Here is a 20,777-nt window from a genome sequence, read left to right on the forward strand (position 1 = left end):
TTAATAATTACTAAAATTTAGAATAAAAAAGAAATATTAAAATAACAATCCATCTTAAACACGATAGGAGATCAATTAAAATTCAGAATACAAAATAAAATAAATTTCGAAATTATAAAAATAAAAATAAGAGTTTGAGTAGGAATATATTTTAGAAAAACTAAAATTCAAAATAACAAATAAAAAATATTGTAACAAGAGAACATCTAGAACACAAAATGAGGTTAATTCAAATTCAAAATAAAAATAAAATAGAAAAACTAAAATTCAAAATAACAAATAAAAATATTGAAATAAGAGATCATCTAGAACACAAAATGAGGTTAATTAAAATTCAAAATAAAAATAAAAATAATTTCAAAAAAGACAATTAAAAAAAGGCGCATCGGACTTTAGAGAAGGTTTTCGTAAATTCGTCCTACTAGGGCTGCGGGAGGAGGGCCAACTGCTCATGTGATGAATAGTAGCAATCGCATGAGGGCAACCCAAGATGCAATTCAAAATAACAAATAAAAAATATTGAAATCAGAGATTATCTATAACACAAAATGAGGTTAAGTAAAATTCAAAATAAAAATAAAATAGAAAAACTAAAATTCAAAATAAAAAAGATAGCTTTGAAAGGAAGTACCACGTTCGCGGCGGAGGCTAGAAATTCCCACATTAATCGGAGAAAAAGAAAAGGAATGTCCAAGTAGAAATACAATTTAAAAAGAGCTGAAATTCAGAAATAAAAATAAGCAATATTGAAAGAAGAGTCCATATAAGAACCCAACACGAGATTAATCAAAATTCGGAATAAAAATAAAATAAAACCCAAAATTAGAAAAGAAAAAGAGAGTCCAACTAGGAATACAATTTAAAAATAACTGAAATTCAAAATTAAAATAAGGAATATTGAGAGAAGAGTCCATATAAGAACCCAATACGAGATTAATTAATATTCAAAATAAAAATAAAAATAAAATCTAAAATTAGCAAAAAGAAAAAAGAGTTCAAGTAGGAATACAATTTAAAATTAACTGAAATTCGGAATTAAAAAATAAGCAATATTAATACTTCAAATGATAGATTAATTAGGCTTAATAAATTCGTTTCGCAGTTTACAGGCGGAATATGTAATTTGTTTTGTTATTAGTCTATATTTAATACTTTAAATGTGTGTCCGTATATCCGATGTGACACGCCAAAAATTTTCACCCCTAGATGTAAACACTTCCTCTCTTTGATCTCAAACTTCTTTAATTAGAACCTTGTCTAGAGCTAATCACATGCTTTTTGTAAATTTGTACGTGGTGACATCTCACCCACTCCGACTCGCTCTAGTACAATAGATTCAAGTGATATACAAATTCTCACTTGACATTTTTATATAATTTTCAAAATTATATGATACTTCCCATCTTAAAATATAAGAAATATAAGGGATACTACATTGTTCTAGATAAAAGTATTCTAACTTTTACCAGGTTTTGTAGAGATAAATACTAACATAATACAACATCGAAGAAGTAAACTAATGTTGCTCTTTTGATAGTCGCGTTGAAGGAGAGAGAGAGAGAGGGGGAAGAGAGATATAGAGAAAAAGAGAAAGTGAACACTAGGAACTAAAATACAAAATGATTATTTAGTGGTGGGTGTTTTTATTTCTTTTGAAAATGATTGGCGGGAGAGGAGGATGCGTCTAGATGGTGGAGATGGAGGGTTCGGGGTTCCATGTTTCCTCCCAAATGGGAGGTCGCACCTGAAACATTCCCCGTAACATAGTGGTATGATTACATTTGTATTCAAAAGTATTTATTTTTTCTAATATTAGTACATTTAGATCCATTAGCTATCAGAAACCATATTTATCATAAACAAATACCAAAATGTATTAGAGAATGCAGGGAGTAGTAACTTATCAATGGCACTTGTAAAAATGAGTTAAGGCTGTGTTTAGTTCATGTCAAAATTGGAAGTTTGGTTGAAATTGGAACGATGTGATGGAAAATTTGGAAGTTTATGTATGTAGGAAAGTTTTGATGTGATAGAAAAGTTAGAAGTTTGAAGAAAAAGTTTAGATCTAAACTCGGCCTAAGTGAGAATCTCTCAAGTGAGATTTGAGCTTAGTTTTGTGGGCCTAGTCCACTAGGCCACTAGGCGTGGAATACATAGGCTTCAAAATGGGCCCGGCTTTAAGCCTTGCAAGGCCTTGTGTGGATGGGCCTTATTTACGCCCGTCGAAACACGTCTGGTTCTGGTTCTGCCACGTAAGCGCTCCACTGGTCGCCGCCGGCGAGGACGAGGGGAAGTATGGCAAAAGGGAAGCGCGCGGCGGCATGGGCGCTGGCGGTGCTCGACGAAGCGGAGCGCCTCGGCGGTGGTTGAGGAGCTCCCGAAGCCTTTGCCATGCTGCCACCCGCCCGCTTCTGGCGCTCCAATGGCGCGACGGTCGGCGCGCGCGACGAGATCGAGCTTGCCGGCTGCGGCGCCTTCTCCTCATTCTCGTTTTCCCACTGCTCTGCTCAACAGGTGGAGGATGCCTGATATGTGGCCATGAAGTTAGAAGAGGACAAGGCGAGGGGGAGTGTCACGATCCGTCAACTCATTCACAGATCAATATCAACACAGGAAGGAACCAATGATCCACAGCAGAAATCACTCAAGTAATTGGGATACAATTGCAAGGAATATAGGAGTGAAGACTAGAAAGGGAAGCAAGGGACTGGTATTAGAGAAGCAGAGCTTGAGATTGGAAGAACAGCAGGAGTGGGAAAGAAATCCGGAGGAGGAGGAGGAAGAAGAGGCAGCAGCCACAAGTTCTATTCATCGATCCCCTTCATGCCTGTTGCTTCTTTCCTTTTATAGTGTATCCTTTGCCTCCCCTCAGCCTCAAGCCAGCCCAATCAACATAGCTCACTTGACAGGCCCAGGCCCATGACATTCCTCCCTCCATGAATTTCGGCTTGTCCCCAAGCCGATACAACACAGCCACCAGGATCCCAAGTCACCCGCACCAGTGATGTTGTATACAATGCCAGTTTATACCTGGCCAAATGGGTCGTGCCAAGCCGGGCCGGCCCGAGCACGGAAGTACTGTAGCCGGCCCAGGCCCGGCACGGCACGCCAGCCTGTGGGCCGTGCCGGCACGGCCCGTTATCCCGTGCCGTGTTTGGGCCGATGCCTCAGCCCGTGGGCTAGCACGGCACGGCACGTTTACTGTAGCGTGCCGGCACGGCACGGCCCAGGCATGGCACGGCCCACCGGCCCATTTATTTTTCCTACGATTTTCTAATTTTTCCCATATATTTCTCATATTTTTTATTTTTTTTCCACATTTTATCCTATTTGTACCATATATTTTATGATATATTTCCTAAATTTTCCTCACATTTATCCTATATTTATCATTTTTTCCTTTATATTATGTTTTTTCTGCCTTTTTTCTTTTTTTTCCCTCAAATTTCAATTTTTATGGGCCACATGTACTAGTGGGCCGGCTACCAGCCCACGTGCCACTACAGTAGCCGTGCCGGCCCGGCACGGCCCAGCACCTTCTTGGGCCGTGCTTGGGCCGTGGCCTTGGCACGTGGGCCGGCACGGCACGGCCCGCTACAGGAGCCGTGCCTAACGGGCCGTGCCCTAGTGGGCCGTGCCGTCGGCGTGCCGTGTCGTGCTGGGCCGGGCCGCCCGTTTGGCCTGCTATATGCCAGTTGCACTTGCTCCTAAAGAATCTTGCCTCTTTGGAATTGAACGAATTTAGCTCTTACCAAATATTTAGGCCAACCATGACTGAATTGATGGGTAGAACAAGTGTTACTCCCCTCATAGTTGTGACCTACAAAATTTGTGATTTGTAAGAACATGTCCTCCTCGTAAGTCCGGCAAGTGAAGCATGTCTCTGAAGATTTTACTTCCAAACTGAGATAGACTGCACCAAGTTTCAGCTGCTCCTTTTGTAACAATAGCTTATATGTCTGTCCATGTTGATTCCAAAGAGTAAACTCAAAGGTACATTGCAACTGCTGTAGCTCTTCATATATACATTTCCAGGAAAAATTTAGCCCTTGCCCTCCTGTTGCACACAAATTGAATACCTCATTTCTCCAAAGCGAAGGAGGAGCCAAAGATTGCAAGTTGACCAACTTTTTTGTTGAGACAATAATTCCCTTCAACGAAACCTCTAGCTCAACCATAATATGAACTGGGAAGAGAATCGGCTGTGGCCATGGTTGTGGCACCAACAGCACAGCATCACCATTGTTTGATCTGAATTGAGTCCATGAAGTATCACCTATTACGCCATTGTTTTTGCTCTGAACCTGAAATGGAGTTGGAACACTGCAGCACCGAGCATGGCAGTTGGTACTTCTCTCGGGTGACTTGCAAGTACAAATACCATCAGCATTATCACAACTGAATAAGCAATCACACCATGCATCAGGTGACAACTGGGAAATCAGCATCAGCAGCAAGAACAATTCATGATCCCCATATGCCCAACCATAGGTTGAATGATGTGTGTGCTGATAGGCCTTCCTAAAGGCACCAGAGAGACATATCTCATGCCAAATACACCATCCAACCATCAGATTTTGCAGCAAGCCCTCAGTGGAATTAATTGTTCTACTCATGAACTGGGCAACACTGTAGTTCAAGGAGACTTGATGAGACTCACCATATAAATTCAGTGTTTCAATTTCAGCTTTAACATTTGTTTGAATAGGTGGCGGCTAGAGTTGTAAGAGCTTTACCACCACGCCTCCGCTGCCTTGACAAAGCTGTGGATCAGGCCATGGTAAAGGCCGAGAACCTGAGGTCATCTCAGCTTTGTTCCATGGAATTGCTGCTCTCCAAGGTGGTACCGGTGGAGGGCTAGCTGTGTATTCTAAGCTCCGGTCAAAGCAACCATAGAGTACTTCCAATTTCGATGAAACGAAAGAGAGGCCTACAACTCCAAAGTAGGCACGGCTCAAGCACCAACTCCAGTTCCTGGGAGGAATTGCATTGATGATTAAAAATGGATCTCTGAAGCATAAATACATAGCGGTGAACATGGTATCCACTTCCATGAGCTCCATCCACTCCTCCTTGGCCATGTCTTTGCCATCATCATCATCAGCCAACTGGTTCTCACACTTCATTGAACACTCGATGGTTGTTCCCATGCCAAGCTTGGCTGTGTCAACAAGGTTAGTTGAGCCGGCCTCTGTACTGACCTTGGTGTCGCGAAATGCCTCTCTAGCATCCGATCGATCTTGGTGCACAGGTCTTGAATGGTCTTGTCTAAGTTCTCCACCACCTTGTCCATGTCAGTCTCAGCCTTCTTGGTCTCGTTGAAAGGAACCGATGTCACCATGGCTGCTGATGTAATTGAGGGTACAGATGAAGCTGTAGTAGCAGGGAACACGCGTTCTGGTGCAGCAGCAGTACTCTTGGCCACTGGCCTTGCGGTGGCGCTACTTGGTACCATCGTCGAACAGGTGGTGTGCGTGGCGGTGGCGCCATCTCCAGGGAACATCTGGACGTGCTGCACATCCAGTAAGCAACCCCCGTCGTAGATGTCGCGACCGTGGGTGGCAGACCGAGCCCTCTCCGCGTCATGGCTGGACATGAACGACACAAGAGCCTTGACTTGCCATGTGCTCACCGCAAGAACCTGCACCGCCACTGCTCCATAGGTATCGTACACTTGATGCAACACCTCAGATGTCACTGGATATATGATCTGGCTCACAGTGACGCGAAGGACAGCAGCTGAGTCAGCTCTTGGACAGCTCGACATTTCATCGAACAGGTGGTGGGCATCTCCTCCAAAGACACCACCACCAAGTTGTTGGCTGTTCCTCTGACCACCAGCGCTCTCCCACTTCATCTCCACACAAGAAACCCCACGAATCGACTGCTTTGATACCATATTGTCACGATCCGTCAACTCATTCACAGATCAATATCAACACAGGAAGGAACCAACGATCCACAGTAGAAATCACTCAAGTAATTGGGATACAATTGCAAGGAATATAGGAGTGAAGACTAGAAAGGGAAGCAAGGGACTGGTATTAGAGAAGCAGAGTTTGAGATTGGAAGAACAGCAGGAGTGGGAAAGAAATCCGGAGGAGGAGGAGGAAGAAGAGGCAGCAGCCACAAGTTCTATTCATCGATCCCCTTCATGCCTGTTGCTTCTTTCCTTTTATAGTGTATCCTTTGCCTCCCCTCAGCCTCAAGCCAGCCCAATCAACATAGCTCACTTGACAGGCCCAGGCCCATGACAGGGAGCGACGCAGAGGTGTTCGGCGAAATGCCGCACCGGGAGAGATCGTGTTCGTAGAGATGCAGATGCGGTCTCCATCGAATCTACAGTTGTCAATCAACAGTCGGCACATATGTGGTAAGTCTCGCACATCCCCAACAGTTTCGTTTTTTATTTGCCCATTTTGTTTGAACCCACTAAAATCAATAGAAAAATATTACGAATATGGGGCTTCATGCTAAATTCCATTGGGATATATACTTAGGTGTTTTCTCGGGAAATTGAAACGAAAGCTTCATCTGAAAAGTATCAGTTGTCAAAAAAAAAAAAAAGAAGCATCTAGAGACGGTTCCGCTTCAATTTTCCAAAGCCAAAACCGTGTCGATCTTCTCTCCAATCTCCACGCGGACGCGGTAGGCGGCTTGGAGGTTGATCTCCTCCAATAAACGGTCCATTTAGGCCAGGTTGAAATACAGGGAATCAAACGCACCTAATGCTTCCCTGCTCCACATTGACTCAGTAGTGAGGTACTGCTGTGCAACGGCTGAAGTTTCATGGAACATTCACGTGGATCATTCTCTCTCTCTCTCTCTCTCTCCTTCTGAAAAGAAAGCTGTCAATGGTGTGAATTGCAAAAATCTAGGAAATCCGTGCATCAAAGGAAGATTACACGAGTATTCCTGTCCTTCCTGTTCAAATTTCCAAGAAAGAAAGGTATCCCTTGTCATGTCCTATATCTAGCACTCCAGTGAACTGCAAGAAGCCCCATCGCACCACAGTACCACACTTGCAATCCTCTCTCTCCATCTCCCCCAACAGCCCTGGGCAATGTCTGTAGCCCTGCCTCAGGATCATGAGGAGAATGACGACGAAGGATCACAAAGATCACCGCCTGCGAAGCGACTGCGGAACTCCTGTGATTTCGAGTGAGCTCACTTCTACAATCTTGCTTCATTTATGTTTCACTTTTGCAGTATTTTGTTTGATCTAATCACAACACACTCTCCTTTATGTGCCATATGATGTTCGTTGATGTAAATTCCCCACCCCCCCCCCCTCCTCCTCCTCAGATTAATCTGCTTGGTAAAGGGAAAGCGGACCAGGATTTAGTTTCTCCAGTTTATCTTCATCCAAACTCAGCAACTTGTGTTGGTGGTTCAATATGCAAAAACCACTTTTAGCCTTGTGTTCGGAACTCTGGTGAGTTCCAAGTTGTTTTCTAGACAATAACCATGTTTGTTGGTCACGCCTCTCTATTCTTAATAAAATTGACCATGCCTGTCTAGTGAAAAAGAAGTAAGTCAGTAAATCCCTCTCCTGAGAACAGCATCGTAGCCTAGCGGCAGGGAGTTGCCAGGTGCTCATGCCAACCTTGTGTTCAAGTGTGTCTCAATCCATATTTTCTCACTATCTTATTCCCTCCCTCTATAAATAAACCCTTCTCTACTAAGAAAATCGGTTATTTATAATCTATATGTGATTTATGTAAATATAATAATTTAAGGGAAAATGGTACATATTGCAGTAGATCCACCTTTAGGCTGCGGTCGAACATCCTCTTTCCCAACTTCTACTCTCTCGTTTTCTATGCGCACGCTTCCCGAACTGCTAAATGGTACTCCCTCCATCCTATAATATAAGAAGTTTTAGAGTTGGACACGGTTATTAAGAAAGTAGGTAGAAGTGAATGGTGAAGGGTTGTGATTGGATGAGTAGTGGAGGTAGGTGGGAAAAATGAATGGTGGAGGGCTGTGATTGGTTGTGAAGAGAATGTTGATGGAGAAGTTATATTCTGTGGCAAATCTTAAGAGCTAAAAGTTGTTATATTTTGGGACAGAGGGAGTACGTTCTTTGCAAAAATGTTCTATAGGAAAGTTGATTTAAAAATCATATTAATCCATTTCTCAAGTTTTTTCGCTAATACATAATTAATCATGAGTTAATGAGCTACCTTGTTTTCCCTGCGGGAGAAATGGGTTACGAACCCACAGATTCAAACACAGCCTTAGTTTGCATAGAAGAAAGTATTGCAAAAACACTTCCCAATAAAATGGGCACAATATGCTGTGAAATGAAAAAAAAAACAGATGATGACTACCTGTGGGCTATTAAGCTAGCCTAGAGAGGTAAGAAATTGAGCTTATTTTCTTTCGCTTGCATGGCAGTGACAAGCAGACTGAAATGCTCCAGGAGATTCTACGGATGAATCGAATGATGCAGCAGCAAAATGAGAGGATCAAATTAGTGCTTAGGGAGAATCAGGAGCTGCGAGAAAAAGTTTCCAGCCTAACAGCGGTAAGAGCTTAATTTGTGCTTCCATCCCATAGAGCAAAAATGTATGCTTCAGACTTCATGGTTGGGATGATATGATTCCAGAGCTTTCCGATATGAAGAAGTTCATTTATGGACTTGAACTTCCACATCAAACCCCAACTTTAAAATCTTGAACTTCCTTTATAAAAGAAAATTATCTTGAACTTTCAAAATCATTCACTTTTCAACCTTAAGCTGAACTTAGAATGGTTGAAATGTCCAGTTTTGAAATATAAAGTTGATTTTAAGACTTCCATGAAAGTTAAGGATGATAAAATGAACTTCTTCCTTTACAATATTGTTTCTGTTAGATACAATATATGAGATCTTGAAAAGTAGTTTTTGGATAGTATTATGTGTGCTCAGTTCTTAAGTAGCAAAATTTACATATTGTTTGATCTCAAAAGGATAGGAGCCAATAGATTAATGAACTACCTTGTACTTAAGATATGTCATATGTTAACTGATGTATATCAAATTTGAGGTTTATCAGAATTTATACCAATATTGTTGCAAATTAATTTTGCATTTTACGTCTAGAAAGTGATGCTCTTTAAACTCTATTGGCAGGCAATAAGTGAAGTTGTTGGTTACCATAAGCGAATCCCTGCGCCTAGGTTGGTACTTGGTAATATTGGCATTAATACATTTTCCTTTGCTTCAAGTTTTTCGGTTGTACATGGAGTTACAACATACCTGCTTTAAGTTTTTGAATTGTACATGAATTAAGAAAAGTTTTGTGCTATTTTAACTAATGTTATGATGTTAGTTAACAGATGAAGAAGCACATTTCGTTCAGTTTTTCATTTTGTAGTTTCACATATGTTGAATTTGCACCTATAAACTGACATAGTGTCTATCTCTTTTTATAGAAACATAATGTTTATCTCTGTTGCAAGAATATGCAATTTTATTTACTTTGCTGTAAAGGACTAAAAAACATTGCATTATCTTTCCAGCTTTCTTTATTTTGTTTTTGCTATGTCAGTTGTCAATTGACTAGATATTTTATCCGATGTTGAAACAAAATAAGATTATATAAATAGTGAAGTCATCTTCTGAAGGTTAATCGTTTGGATTTCTGTTGCAAAGAGGTGGAGTTAGGGAGGTTTGGAATGTACTAGCCACAAATCGGGATGTTGTCACACATGCTGTCATTATTGTGGGATTGAGCAACCATGATGATCTTAATTTATTTATGAAGTCCTTTCTTTAAAGTCTTAATTGGCTTGTTTGCCTATTGGGGAGGGTTAACTTATCAAAGGGTTCAGCTTGCTTGGTGGCCTAACTTTACCCATCGTGTTCTACTAGCAAGGCTCTCAGTGAAATGACATCCAAGGCTCTCACATGTTCTCGAAAAAGTGCTAGCTAAAATTAAACCGGGCACCTTTTTTCTCAAGAAAGTAGCAAGTTAAGAGTTGAGGGAAAAGAGAACATCTAGTCCATCATATCTCATTCTCATATAGTCACGTGCATATATGGGATACCTGTATTGCTCTGTGTTATTTTTCTTTGTTTCTTTGAGTACACATAAGTAACTGCCATATATTAAAGTTCAACACTGTATGTTTATGATGTACTTGCACTATTTTTTAGGATGTTACCTGATCAGAACTGCAGCGAACCACTTCGATTACAATTTGTGAATTCATGCAGTAACGATAAGTACTCAACACACAAAATAGAAGCAGATGACGAGAGCCCCCTTCAGGTAGCCATATATGATCGTAACAACAAGATCGTAACAAGTGAACCATTTTCTTCAATGAGAGTTCAGATCGATTGTAGCCATCGATGGTGACTTTGATGATGATCATAAAGGACAGTGGACTGAAGAGTACTTCCGTAGTAAAATAGTACCTGGACGACCTCAAAAAGGACATTTGCTGTCTGGGAAGCTGTATTTTAGGCTGCAAAATGGTGTGGGTTATCTCAATGCCAAGTTCCAAGACAATTCTAGTTTTGTTCCAAGCAAAAAGTTCAAGTTGGGTGTTATGGCAGCTGATGAAAGAATCTCAGAAAGAATTCAAGAAGGAATAACTGAATCTTTTGCTGTGAAGGATGTTCGGGGATACTGTGAGTTCACGCTATTCTATTATATTTTTAATACTTATTATTTTGCTCCTCTGTGCTGATATCTCTATCATGTACATGAACATCCATTAACCTGGAAGGTGCAAACAGAATGAGTAGTAAGAACAATTTAGGGATCACGATAACTAGTTGGTAACCCATGTGAATATTTCATATTTTATCAATATGTAAAACCTGTTTTTAGATACTTAAGAACCTTTAAAACTTGGCCACCATCCATTTATTTTACAGAAAAAACATTTTCACACATCAATATTTTTCAAAGGATAAGAGGCAGGATAACTACATTGAATGTCTTTCTCTGCAGTAACAAAGAAGAATCCCAATCCATCCCCACGTGATGCTGTATATAAACTGAGCAAAATTGCAAAGAACGGTGACAGGCACAAGTTACTAGAGCAGAATGGTATCAAGACAGTGGAGGACTTCTTATCTTTCTACAACAAGAGTCCAGATGATCTGCGTAAAGTATGAGAATGAATTATTAACACTGTTATTTTGCTATCTAATTTGTTCTCATATACAATATCACCAACAGTTCCTCCTTTTGTTCTCTTTTTAATCCTCCTTTTCTTTTCTTTTTAATGTCACCCTATGTAGATTTTGGGAAAGATTTCTGATCAAGATTGGGATTTGATCATTAGTCATGCTCTGAAATGTAATCCAAGACCAGGAATTTACTCTAGTTGCCTTCAAGAGAGTAATGTGTCTCATGAACATGAGGCATTTTTTAGAAGCAATGGCAGCTATTACCTTCAGGGATCATGCTCAATGCAACCAAGTCATACATCACAAGGTAGGTTTGGACTGGCCTCTCTTGAGTAATTTGATTGCTTCCATTCGCCATTCATGGTCTGCTGCTGGAGGTAGTTCCTTGTTTCTGTGGATATCCCAATGGAGGTTTATTGATTCTTCAAAAACTCACAGAACAACTTGATGTTCAAGGAACTCGCCAGCAAATTTCTTCAACGTGTAATGGACTATCATCCGGTGGATTATCAGTGATTGTGCCAAATAGGTCCAAGTTCCAACCAGACACTTCAGACCAAAACTTGATGCATCATGGTAATTGGCCTTTTTCTCTGTGGTGTGTATATTTTGTATGTCATCAGTTTTAAAGGTAGATTTGCTCTGAATTTTCTGCAGGACAACTTGAGCGTATCCAAGTTGTCGACCGGCAAGTTTCATCGGTAGGAAATGAGGTTATGTCGGTTTCATCCATGGATAACAATATGTTAGAAGTGTCGAGCTCACAGCAACAACATTCTTTGGGGCACATCAATACGGCTGAAATTGATGGTAGCAACTTTATTTCTGTGGCACTTTTTGTTAGTTAATGTTTTGGAATAATAGTCTGATGTTTGCATGCTGTCATATTTTTCCATTAGGGAATGGATTATCACATGCTAATCCATCTGATTGGAATTCGTCGTTGGACTGGATTCATGGCCACGCAGATGTGCAGTTGGAATCTATGGTAAATGCACAGAGGAGAGAAAATTTGCTGAGTGAATATGTGGGGCGGGGGGAGCATGATTTCACGGGAACTCCTGGCTCAGGAGGTTCCTGCAGTGCAGCTGAGCAAAACTGGGGTCATTCGCCTGTCACTGCAGCGGAGCAAAACTGGGGTCATTCACCTGTCAGTGAAGCAGGTAGCATGAACTACAATGGGGCTGTCAATGAAGCAGGCAGTTGGAGCCACAGGGGACTTCCTCCTTCACGGGCCGCAGGCAGTAGGAGACACAGGAGACATTCATTTTCACCTGCCAGGGGAGCTGGCAGTAGAAGACACAGAGAAGCACGCAGTAGCAGCTACGGTGAACAAGTCTTTGGAGAAGCCAGTAGCAGCGACTGCTTATGGTTTACCCCACTGCCGCCTGTCTTGTTTTCAGACAATATCAGCAATACAAGTAAATATTTCACGGATGAAGAATAATATACTTCACTCTTCTTAAAAATATATATATATATATATATACTTCACTGATGAAACGGGTGATGCATGCCTTTATGCCGCCGTTTATTCAGAAGGTACTCCCATCGGATTGCTTGTATTCAGTTCAACTTTAGTGCATATTTGGATGTTATTAGTATATTTACAGACCATAGCTTTCAGTACATTTTATGCATACCATAGTTATATTTTTGCTTTGAGAAAAACCAAGGCGTCTAAATTTAGTACAATTCTATGCACTATTTCATTGGAAAGCAACCTGTTGGTGTGGCTCTGACCTCTGATCTGTGACCAACAACCCTGTTTGTTGTTCTTGTTTGTTCCTGTTATTTCCATGGCAATGATGACGTTTTTTATATAATGCCGTGCATTCCTGGTATGCTCTTCTCTCTCTTCTGGAAATCTACATATGTCCAGTTTCAGAAACGAGGAAGGTGCCTAAGTTGGAATCATTCCCCGTGTTAATTTTCAGAGTTTCTTCAAGCAGAGACAGTTTTTAGACTTGTACAGTGCCTGGAAGCTATTCTGACTGGATTTTTCACATTTTAGTCTTTTTGAAAAACTTATCCTACAAATAGGCCTCTAAAAAAACTTATTCTAGAAATGATCTTTTTCGCGGCACCAATGTCATTGGCGCCGTGGTCCAACATGACGGCGCCAATGACGTTGGCGCTGTCCTCCTAGCTCCCCGGTGAAAGTTGAGTTACAAATGTGAAGGGGGACAGCACCAACGACATTGGCGCTAAAGACCAAATTGTAAATTTTTTTTGAAAAGGAACTATTTGTATTTTAAAAAGGACCCATTTGTAAAAAATATTTACAAATAGGTTCTCGGCGCCAGTGTCATTTGCGCTGAGGACCTATTTGTAAATATTTTTTATTTGCAAATAAGTCTTTTTTTAATTACAAATAGGTCCTTTTCAAAAATATTACAATTTGGTCCTCAGCGCCAATGTCGTTGGCGCCGTCCCCCTTCACATTTGTAACTTAACTTTCACTGGGGGGCTTGGGGGACGGCGCCAATGTCATGTTGGACCACGGCGCCAAAGAAATTGGCGCCGCGAAAAGGAATAAGTTTTTTTAGGGGTCTATTTGTAAAATAAGTTTTCTAAAAGAATCAAAATGTGAAAAATCCAGGCTATTCTGAATCAATTTCACTCCTTGAAAACTTGCTCATCCATAAAACACCAGCCTAACCACATCCATCATCTTGAACCAAAACAGCAACTGTTTGTTTGAATTGACCACCAGGCACTAATCATCTTTGGCACAAGAAGTTGCACAGCAGAGAAGGGTAAAAGAGATGACTCTTGACTCGGCAAACCTAACCAGACCCCATGAACGACAGCCAGCAGCGAGGAAGCAGCGAGGAGGAAAAACGAGCGAGTATTCCTCACCGCGTTATATCACTCCTATACTGTATTATAAATCGAATTCACAAGCACGCGTTTAGATCACTTGATCACTTGCAAGTTCATGCACGCGTAATTGTCATCGCCATCGTACGTCTTCCTCCTCCTCTGCTTGTGCTACACCTCGTGCATCCACCGCGTTTTGCTTGGATCCCAGCAAAGCTACCTCCTCGAGCTCCGGCAATGTCGCTCTCCCGGCCTGGTCGGCGCAGGGAGGAGGAGAGCGATGACGGCCGTGTTGGTGGTGAAGGCAAGCGACCTCGGCTCTGCTCCTGTTGCCAGTGAATTCGGTCCCCTGTTCATCAGTTGTTTCTTTCATCTGTCACCATCATATGCTTCAATTTATATTCTTTTGTGAATATTGGAATAATAAAGATCCATGCTGAATAAACCTATAAAAGAATTGAAAGAGGGGGTTAAACGGCAGAAATAAAATATTTAGAGTTACCAAGCAGATAGATCGAGGGTTTTATAACAAGTCCAGCAAAAAAAAAAGAAAGAAAACTTATGCATACAAGATGTTCAGATTAGTTAAGAAAGTCTTTAGACAATTAATTCGAGGGAAAATCCAGGAGTTTTGATGCCACTTAGGCATTGTTCGGTTCCTTGGGATTTAATCCCCAAGTGGAATATATCCAGGAAGGGATTGAGTGAATCCCTCCCATGTCACTCAATCCCTATGGGGGTTGGAATCCCTTGCTCTCTCTTATTCCCTGTCTTAAACCCTATGTTCGTTTTAGCTATCAAAATCTGATAAATTGAAAGAGCAGAATAGACGTGAACTTAGGTTGGTTGGCCCCCGCGTCGCCTCCCGCATGGGCGACATGGGCGGCGGAACCCTAGCCGCCGCCGTCGCCCCACCCCACCTCTCACCCCTGCCTCGCCGCCGCTTGAACGAGTAGCCAGCAAAGCTGGAGGCTCACGAGGATGGCTGCGGCGACCACCACCAGAGCAGGCGCGGGCATCCACGGTGGAGGCTGGCCGGAGCAACGCCGACGTCGAAGCCTGCGCTCGGGAGGAGGCGGAGGCGGGGAAGGAGGAGGCCGGCGAGCTCGGGCAGCCGGGTCTGGCGCCGCTAGATCAGGCGGCCGGCGCGGGACAGCGCCGCGGGCGGCGAGGAGCGGGGGCACGGCCGGCGGCCCGAGGTCGGTGTAGGAGGGGCCGGCGTGGACGTGCGGCTGGAGGCGCGACTGTCAGCGCGGAGGCCCGCGCTCCTCGGGATGGTGGCGCGGCGACGCGTAGGCCGGAGCAGCAGAGGCGCATAGGCCGGCGTGGAGGCTGGATCGTGGGGGGGGGGGTGCGCCGGAGCAGGAGCGGCAGCGTTTCCAGCGTCGGCGCAGGCCCAGATGGTAGTGCAAAGGGAGCTGGCGGCGGTGGGTCGCCTTCCTCATTGCCGGTTGTCACCATCGCCCTTCTTGGAGCTCCTCCCTTCTTTGCGGGGAGTTTCTAGGTTGGATTGAGGCGGCAGGTTGTCAGCGGGGGAAGCTCAGGATGTCGAAGCAATGCCACCTAGTCCCGGGTTTTCCTCCGGCCAGATTTGGCAAGGAGGCCGGCGGGTGGTGGAACGGAGGGGGTCCTAGGCCAACTTTCAGGGATGGTGGTTCGATGAAGTCGGCCGACGGTGGGGCGTCGGTGCGGTGTGGTGGCAGTCTTGTCGTTGGCAGGACTGGAAACTGACCGACGGTGGGGCGTCGGTCGGGTATGGCGGAAGCCATGTGCCGCCGATGTTTAGATGGTGGTTTCGGATTGGGCGACGGACCATGGCGGTAAGGGGTTCCAAGCGAAAGCTTAGCCCAATTTCTTTGGGCCAACAGTGACTACGCCTTCAGGCGTGGTAACCCTCCTGAGGGTATTGTTGAGGTACCCCTCCTCCCTTGGCAAGGAACTATGGGTGAAAACCTTGTCCAGCTTTGGACGGATGATGACAGCGTCTTTCGGCGTCGCAACCCTCGTGAGGGCGTCGTTTTAGAGTCTTCGTGTCGTAGTGGTGTTGTTGGCTTGGTGGCGATCGGTCTCGCATAGCGATGGCCGGTTCGGTGCTTGGCTTCCCTTTCTATAGCGTGTGTTTGGACGGTTGACACATGGTTCGGGGCGTGTGCTCTGGTGCACATCCTTCCTCGACAGCCAGCTGTCAATGTAAAACTTTTCTTGTAACCTTTTCTTCCTATCTTAATTATATTGAATGACCTCCTTCGGTCATTCCAGCAAAACAAAAAAGAAAAGAAAGAGCAGGATAAAAGCCATATAGTAGTAGTTTGCTTCTCCTAATCCATAGAAATTTGCTGCTGAGCAACAACGGAATACATACAAGTCATTGTCAATAAAATCATCAACACAAACTGGGTGTCCAGGTGCTACTAAAAATCCAAACAAACGAGCATTGGAACTCAGATACATCACAAACTAAAAAGGTCTAATATGAGTGGCATGAGCTGAGCAGCAGGAGACGCTATAATGATGCCCTGACTTTCACCATGCTGTCTGAAGTAATAAATCTTCGGGAACTTCAGGAAATTGCTACCATCAAATAAATTATCTGGAATTTCCATACCAGTCGATTTCAAGGAACCTACAAAGCACAAGAGTAAACATCAGCTTTCCTATCTCACAAACAGATAAAAAGAAACAAAACTTTGGTTAATGAATTTGCACAAAACCTCCATATTTTTAACCTACTACCCACCAATTCCACTTTTTTCCCTTCTACTCTCTCCGTTTCACAATGTAAGACTTTCTAGCATTGCCAATATACATATAGATGTTAATGAATCTAAACACATACATATGTCTAGATTCATTAACATCTAAATGAATATGGGCAATGCTAGAAAGTTTTACATTGTGAAACGGAGAAAGTAGCAGACATAATACAATGGACAATATATAACATCTTGAAGTCCATTCAGATGTTAATCCAAACTAATTATAGATGTTAATCTTGAGATGTTTGAATTTTCACAAGATGCAGAAATCATGTATAACAGATAGATAGATATATGGCCAATGCAGAAATCATGTTAATCTTGGAGTTGTTTATCTTGACTTGTCTGCATTTTCAGAAGATGCAGAGATCATATATACTACTTATATAGATATACAATAAAATAATAATTGTCAATGCACGGCTACATGTTTTTTGACTTTGTATTGTAGTACAGAGAAATGGAGACTGCTATGTTATCTAGCAGCTACAGGCAAAAGGTAAAAAGGGAAAGCAACATGTATACTGTACTACTTACTAATTTACTATAGATAAGTATGGTCAAAAGAGCTAACACCAGAACTGTATGCTCCAATGATATTAATAAACCATAGGGATCAGGACCTTCAGTAATTAAATTGCCATGGTCAACATTTATGAAGAACACACTTCAGTAATTAAATTCAAATGAAAAGTAAACAGTGGTAACTATGGCTGAGGAATTATACTTATCCTTAAGCAGGGAACAATCTTTGTGCATGGCATGTAAAAACTAGGATTTGCATCAGTGTAGGATACATACAAGTGTTTAGGGTATCTAGAGAAGAAAAAGAACTTGTGGACAACTCAAAGTTATGCACAAGACATGAACTAGGATCATCGTCAACTTTTGGCATACTTAAACATGTTGGACATGACATGAAGTAGAATCTGCTTCAGTAACTAGAGCAGTATATGTAAACTAAAAAGAGCAGAGCAAGCGCCATCTGAACTAAACTTGGTGAGTACAGAAGTTTCCAAGTTGTAAACATTTTCCTCAAAAAAAGACACTTGATGATGCATGCATATATGTGAACTAAAAAGAGCAGACCAAGCACCATCTGAACTAAACACGAGAAAGAAACTACCTCAGCAACATCAGTTTGAGTAAGTCAGTTACCTCATGGTGGGGGCAACATTCAGTGTGGTTCAGAGAACTTAATTTCATTTTAATGAACTGGATGGCCCTACTTTTTCTTAAAGTCACTTAACATATTCAAGATCTTGAATAATTAAAGTGATAGCTAGGCAGACAGGATACAATGTCATTCCAGCAGCAGATGGCACTAGTACAGGAGTTTCTGTCGATCAAACAAAAAAGGCTAGCTAAGCAAATCAATCAGATGGCGCACAACATCATGGTCAGCTATTCAGTAGCATCGCGAATTTTAGTTGACAAGATCGTGTCAGACTGCGGTCAGCATCGCCGCCAAGAACACGGTCCTCCTCGCTGTGCAGACATTGGGGAAAGCCACCGGAGGGGAAAGCGCAGCGTCGCGGTCGCCTCCTTGTCTCGTCCGTCGGTCCGTCGCCAACTAGTCGCGCAGCCGCCGCAATGTCCCTTCAGTGCCGCGCGTCTTCTCCCCGAGGATATTTTCCACAGGAAAAAGTACACTCAAGGTCCCTCAACTTGTCATCGAGTTACAAAATCGTCCCCTAACCACAAAACTAGATATATGACATCCTTCAACTTACAAAACCGTTCACTTGAGGTTCTTAGGTGGTTTTGACCCCGGTTTTATCCGACGTGACGGCTAACTCAGCGTGTGCCCCACATGCCAGGATGACACATCATCACCCCTCTCTCTCTCTCTCCCTTCCTCCTCTCTCTCTCACACACATTTTTCTCCTTTGGCCGAACCGGCCGGCGGGTGGGGTGGGGAGGAGGTCGCTAGGACGAGGCGGGACAGGAGGAGAACCGGCGGCGGCGGCGACGTGGGAGGAGGCTGCTGTGCCGGGGTCGGATGTCCGGGGCGAAGACGACGGCGGCGGCGGCCTACGGTCTCCGGGGTGAGGCGGAGAACTGGAGGCGCGCGGCGTGTCCGACCGCCGACAGGGAGAAGCACGGCGGCGGCTTGGGGGAGACCGGACATGCACGGTGTGGCCGGTGGCCGATAGGGGAGAAAAGCGGCGATAGAGCTCGGTGGCTAAGATGAGCTGAGGTCTAAGGCCGGGGAAGACTAGAGGCACGCGGCGCGGACGGTGGCCGACAGGGGAGGCCGTCGCGCCGAGGTCGGGGTCTAGGGCAAAGACGAGCGGCGGCCGGAGGAGAACCGGAGGCGCGCGGCGTGTCCGACCACCGACAGGGGAGAAGCATGGCGGCGCCGCTCGGTGGCGTAGATGGGCGGCACTCGGGGGAGACCGGAGGCGCATGGTGCGACCGGTGGCCGGCAGGGAAGAAGAGCGGCGAAGGCACTCGTTGGCGAGACGGGCTGAGGCCGGGGGAAACCGGAGGCCGCCGCCTCCTTGTCGCCCACCGCCACGTTGCCGGACCTCCTCCCCTCCCGCCTCGCCCCGGCGACCTCGTCCCACACCACCCGCCGGTCGGCTGGCTCAAAGGAAAAAAGTGAGAGAGAGATGACGTGGCATACTGACATGTGGGGCCCACGTGAGTCCCACGCTGAGTCAGCTGCCACGTTGGACAAAACCGGGGTCAAAACCACCGAAGGACCTAAAGTGAACGGTTTTGTAAGATGAGGGATGTCATATATCTGGTTTTGCGGTTGGGGGACGATTTTGTAACTCGATGACAAGTTGAGGGACCTTCGTATACATTTTCCTTTTCCACACCTCTGGATAAGATTATTTTTTTCCCAGGCCGGGGTGAGGGGAAAAGGCTAGGATGGGCTGGGTTAGAATCCCGACTAGGCTTAACCGAACACACATTTCTATGCAGGCCGTGATTTTTCCCATGCCAGGCTGATCCATGGGGTTTGGGCCACAATCCCGCCCGAAACGAACAAGGCCTTATGCTTTTCTTGCAAGTTTGTATGGAATAATAAGATGAGACCATTTTCTTATTTGAGAATTTTCTTCTTCTTTATGTGCATGATAGGGAGACACAAGATTTCTACAAGAGCCAGATTGAAATACTCAAGAAAGAAATGCAATGTATGTCAAAAGGTTTCATTGAAGAGCGCAAAGTCTTACAGAGAGAGATGCAACTGTTTTACCAAAATTCCCAGCTGCAGCTCAATGAGCAGATCAGTGAGCAACAGAGGAGGATGGAACAGATCTGGGGGCAGTTCAACACCTTGATTTCGGTAAACACCTACTTTCTTGTTTAATCTTTATAGTTGGAAGCTTCATAATTGGCTTTCAAGTTTTGATAGATTCGACTATTCTTGACTGAAAATTTTCTAGGTCCTCTCCCTTATATTCTTAGTACTCTTAGTTCTTTACTTCCTTGTGAGAATGCATGGTAACACCAAAGGCTACAAACCTACCAAAGTCACTCGGTCACTGAACTGAAGACTACGGAAAACAGCAATATCTACAATTATCAGAACTAATGATATGAACCAAAGGACAACCCGATATAATAGCAACTAAGCTTGATAGTTTTTTTGACATTTTTATACTAACAAAATGGGAACTTCAAGGAAACTGAGTCAAGGAAAAAAAATCCTTATGAAAGGCATTTCCGTCATTCCGTGTTTCACTGTCAAAAAACAATCTCATCATTTGAAGAATTTAGCATCTTTGCTGAGCTGAATTTATTTATTGCTCTTTCTGACTAATGATTGTAAATTTGTTTCTGTGACAGGACACAAGTACTCCTGGGGACCATGTTAAGAAACACACTAATCACAGGTAGGAAATCTCTTGTTCTAGAAAATTGAAGTATCAAATCTTTGGCCCGTCTCGTACACAGGCTCGCCACTCAGTAGACTTTATGTAGGTGATTCTAATTAGTTAAAATTTTGGACATAGTATACTTGATCATTTAACATAACTTTTAAGGGGCTTATCTTATCAGAGAGAAATTAGAACGCACCGACTGAAATTTGAGAACAGATGTTGCAACGA

At 43.5% G+C, this 20,777-nt stretch overlaps 2 protein-coding genes across 3 annotated transcripts; one reads left to right on the forward strand and one right to left on the reverse strand.

Moving 5' to 3' along the window:
• Positions 1 to 2,612: 2,612 nt before the first annotated feature.
• On the reverse strand, positions 2,613 to 6,149 carry LOC9268876 (uncharacterized). The gene has a single exon (XM_015759701.3). The coding sequence runs from the start codon at positions 4,614 to 4,616 to the stop codon at positions 3,708 to 3,710; it is 909 nt and encodes a 302-aa protein (XP_015615187.1). The 5' UTR covers positions 4,617 to 6,149; the 3' UTR covers positions 2,613 to 3,707.
• A 4,248-nt stretch (positions 6,150 to 10,397) lies between these two features.
• Positions 10,398 to 12,854, forward strand: LOC4351074 (calmodulin-binding protein 60 B). Of its 2 annotated transcripts, none has more exons than XM_015759697.3 (6): positions 10,398 to 10,624; positions 10,950 to 11,110; positions 11,243 to 11,438; positions 11,570 to 11,707; positions 11,789 to 11,941; positions 12,031 to 12,854. In XM_015759697.3, exons 1-6 carry the CDS (start codon positions 10,543 to 10,545, stop codon positions 12,576 to 12,578), a joined length of 1,278 nt encoding a protein of 425 aa, XP_015615183.1. In that variant the 5' UTR covers positions 10,398 to 10,542; the 3' UTR covers positions 12,579 to 12,854. The 2 variants fall into 2 exon arrangements, with proteins under 2 accessions (XP_015615183.1, XP_015615186.1); XM_015759700.3 differs by having other exon boundaries at positions 11,588 to 11,707.
• The last annotated feature ends 7,923 nt before the right edge of the window (positions 12,855 to 20,777 follow it).

The sequence above is a fragment of the Oryza sativa genome, chromosome 11 (genome assembly GCF_034140825.1).
Source record: "Oryza sativa Japonica Group chromosome 11, ASM3414082v1".
Classification (NCBI taxonomy): domain Eukaryota; kingdom Viridiplantae; phylum Streptophyta; class Magnoliopsida; order Poales; family Poaceae; genus Oryza; species Oryza sativa.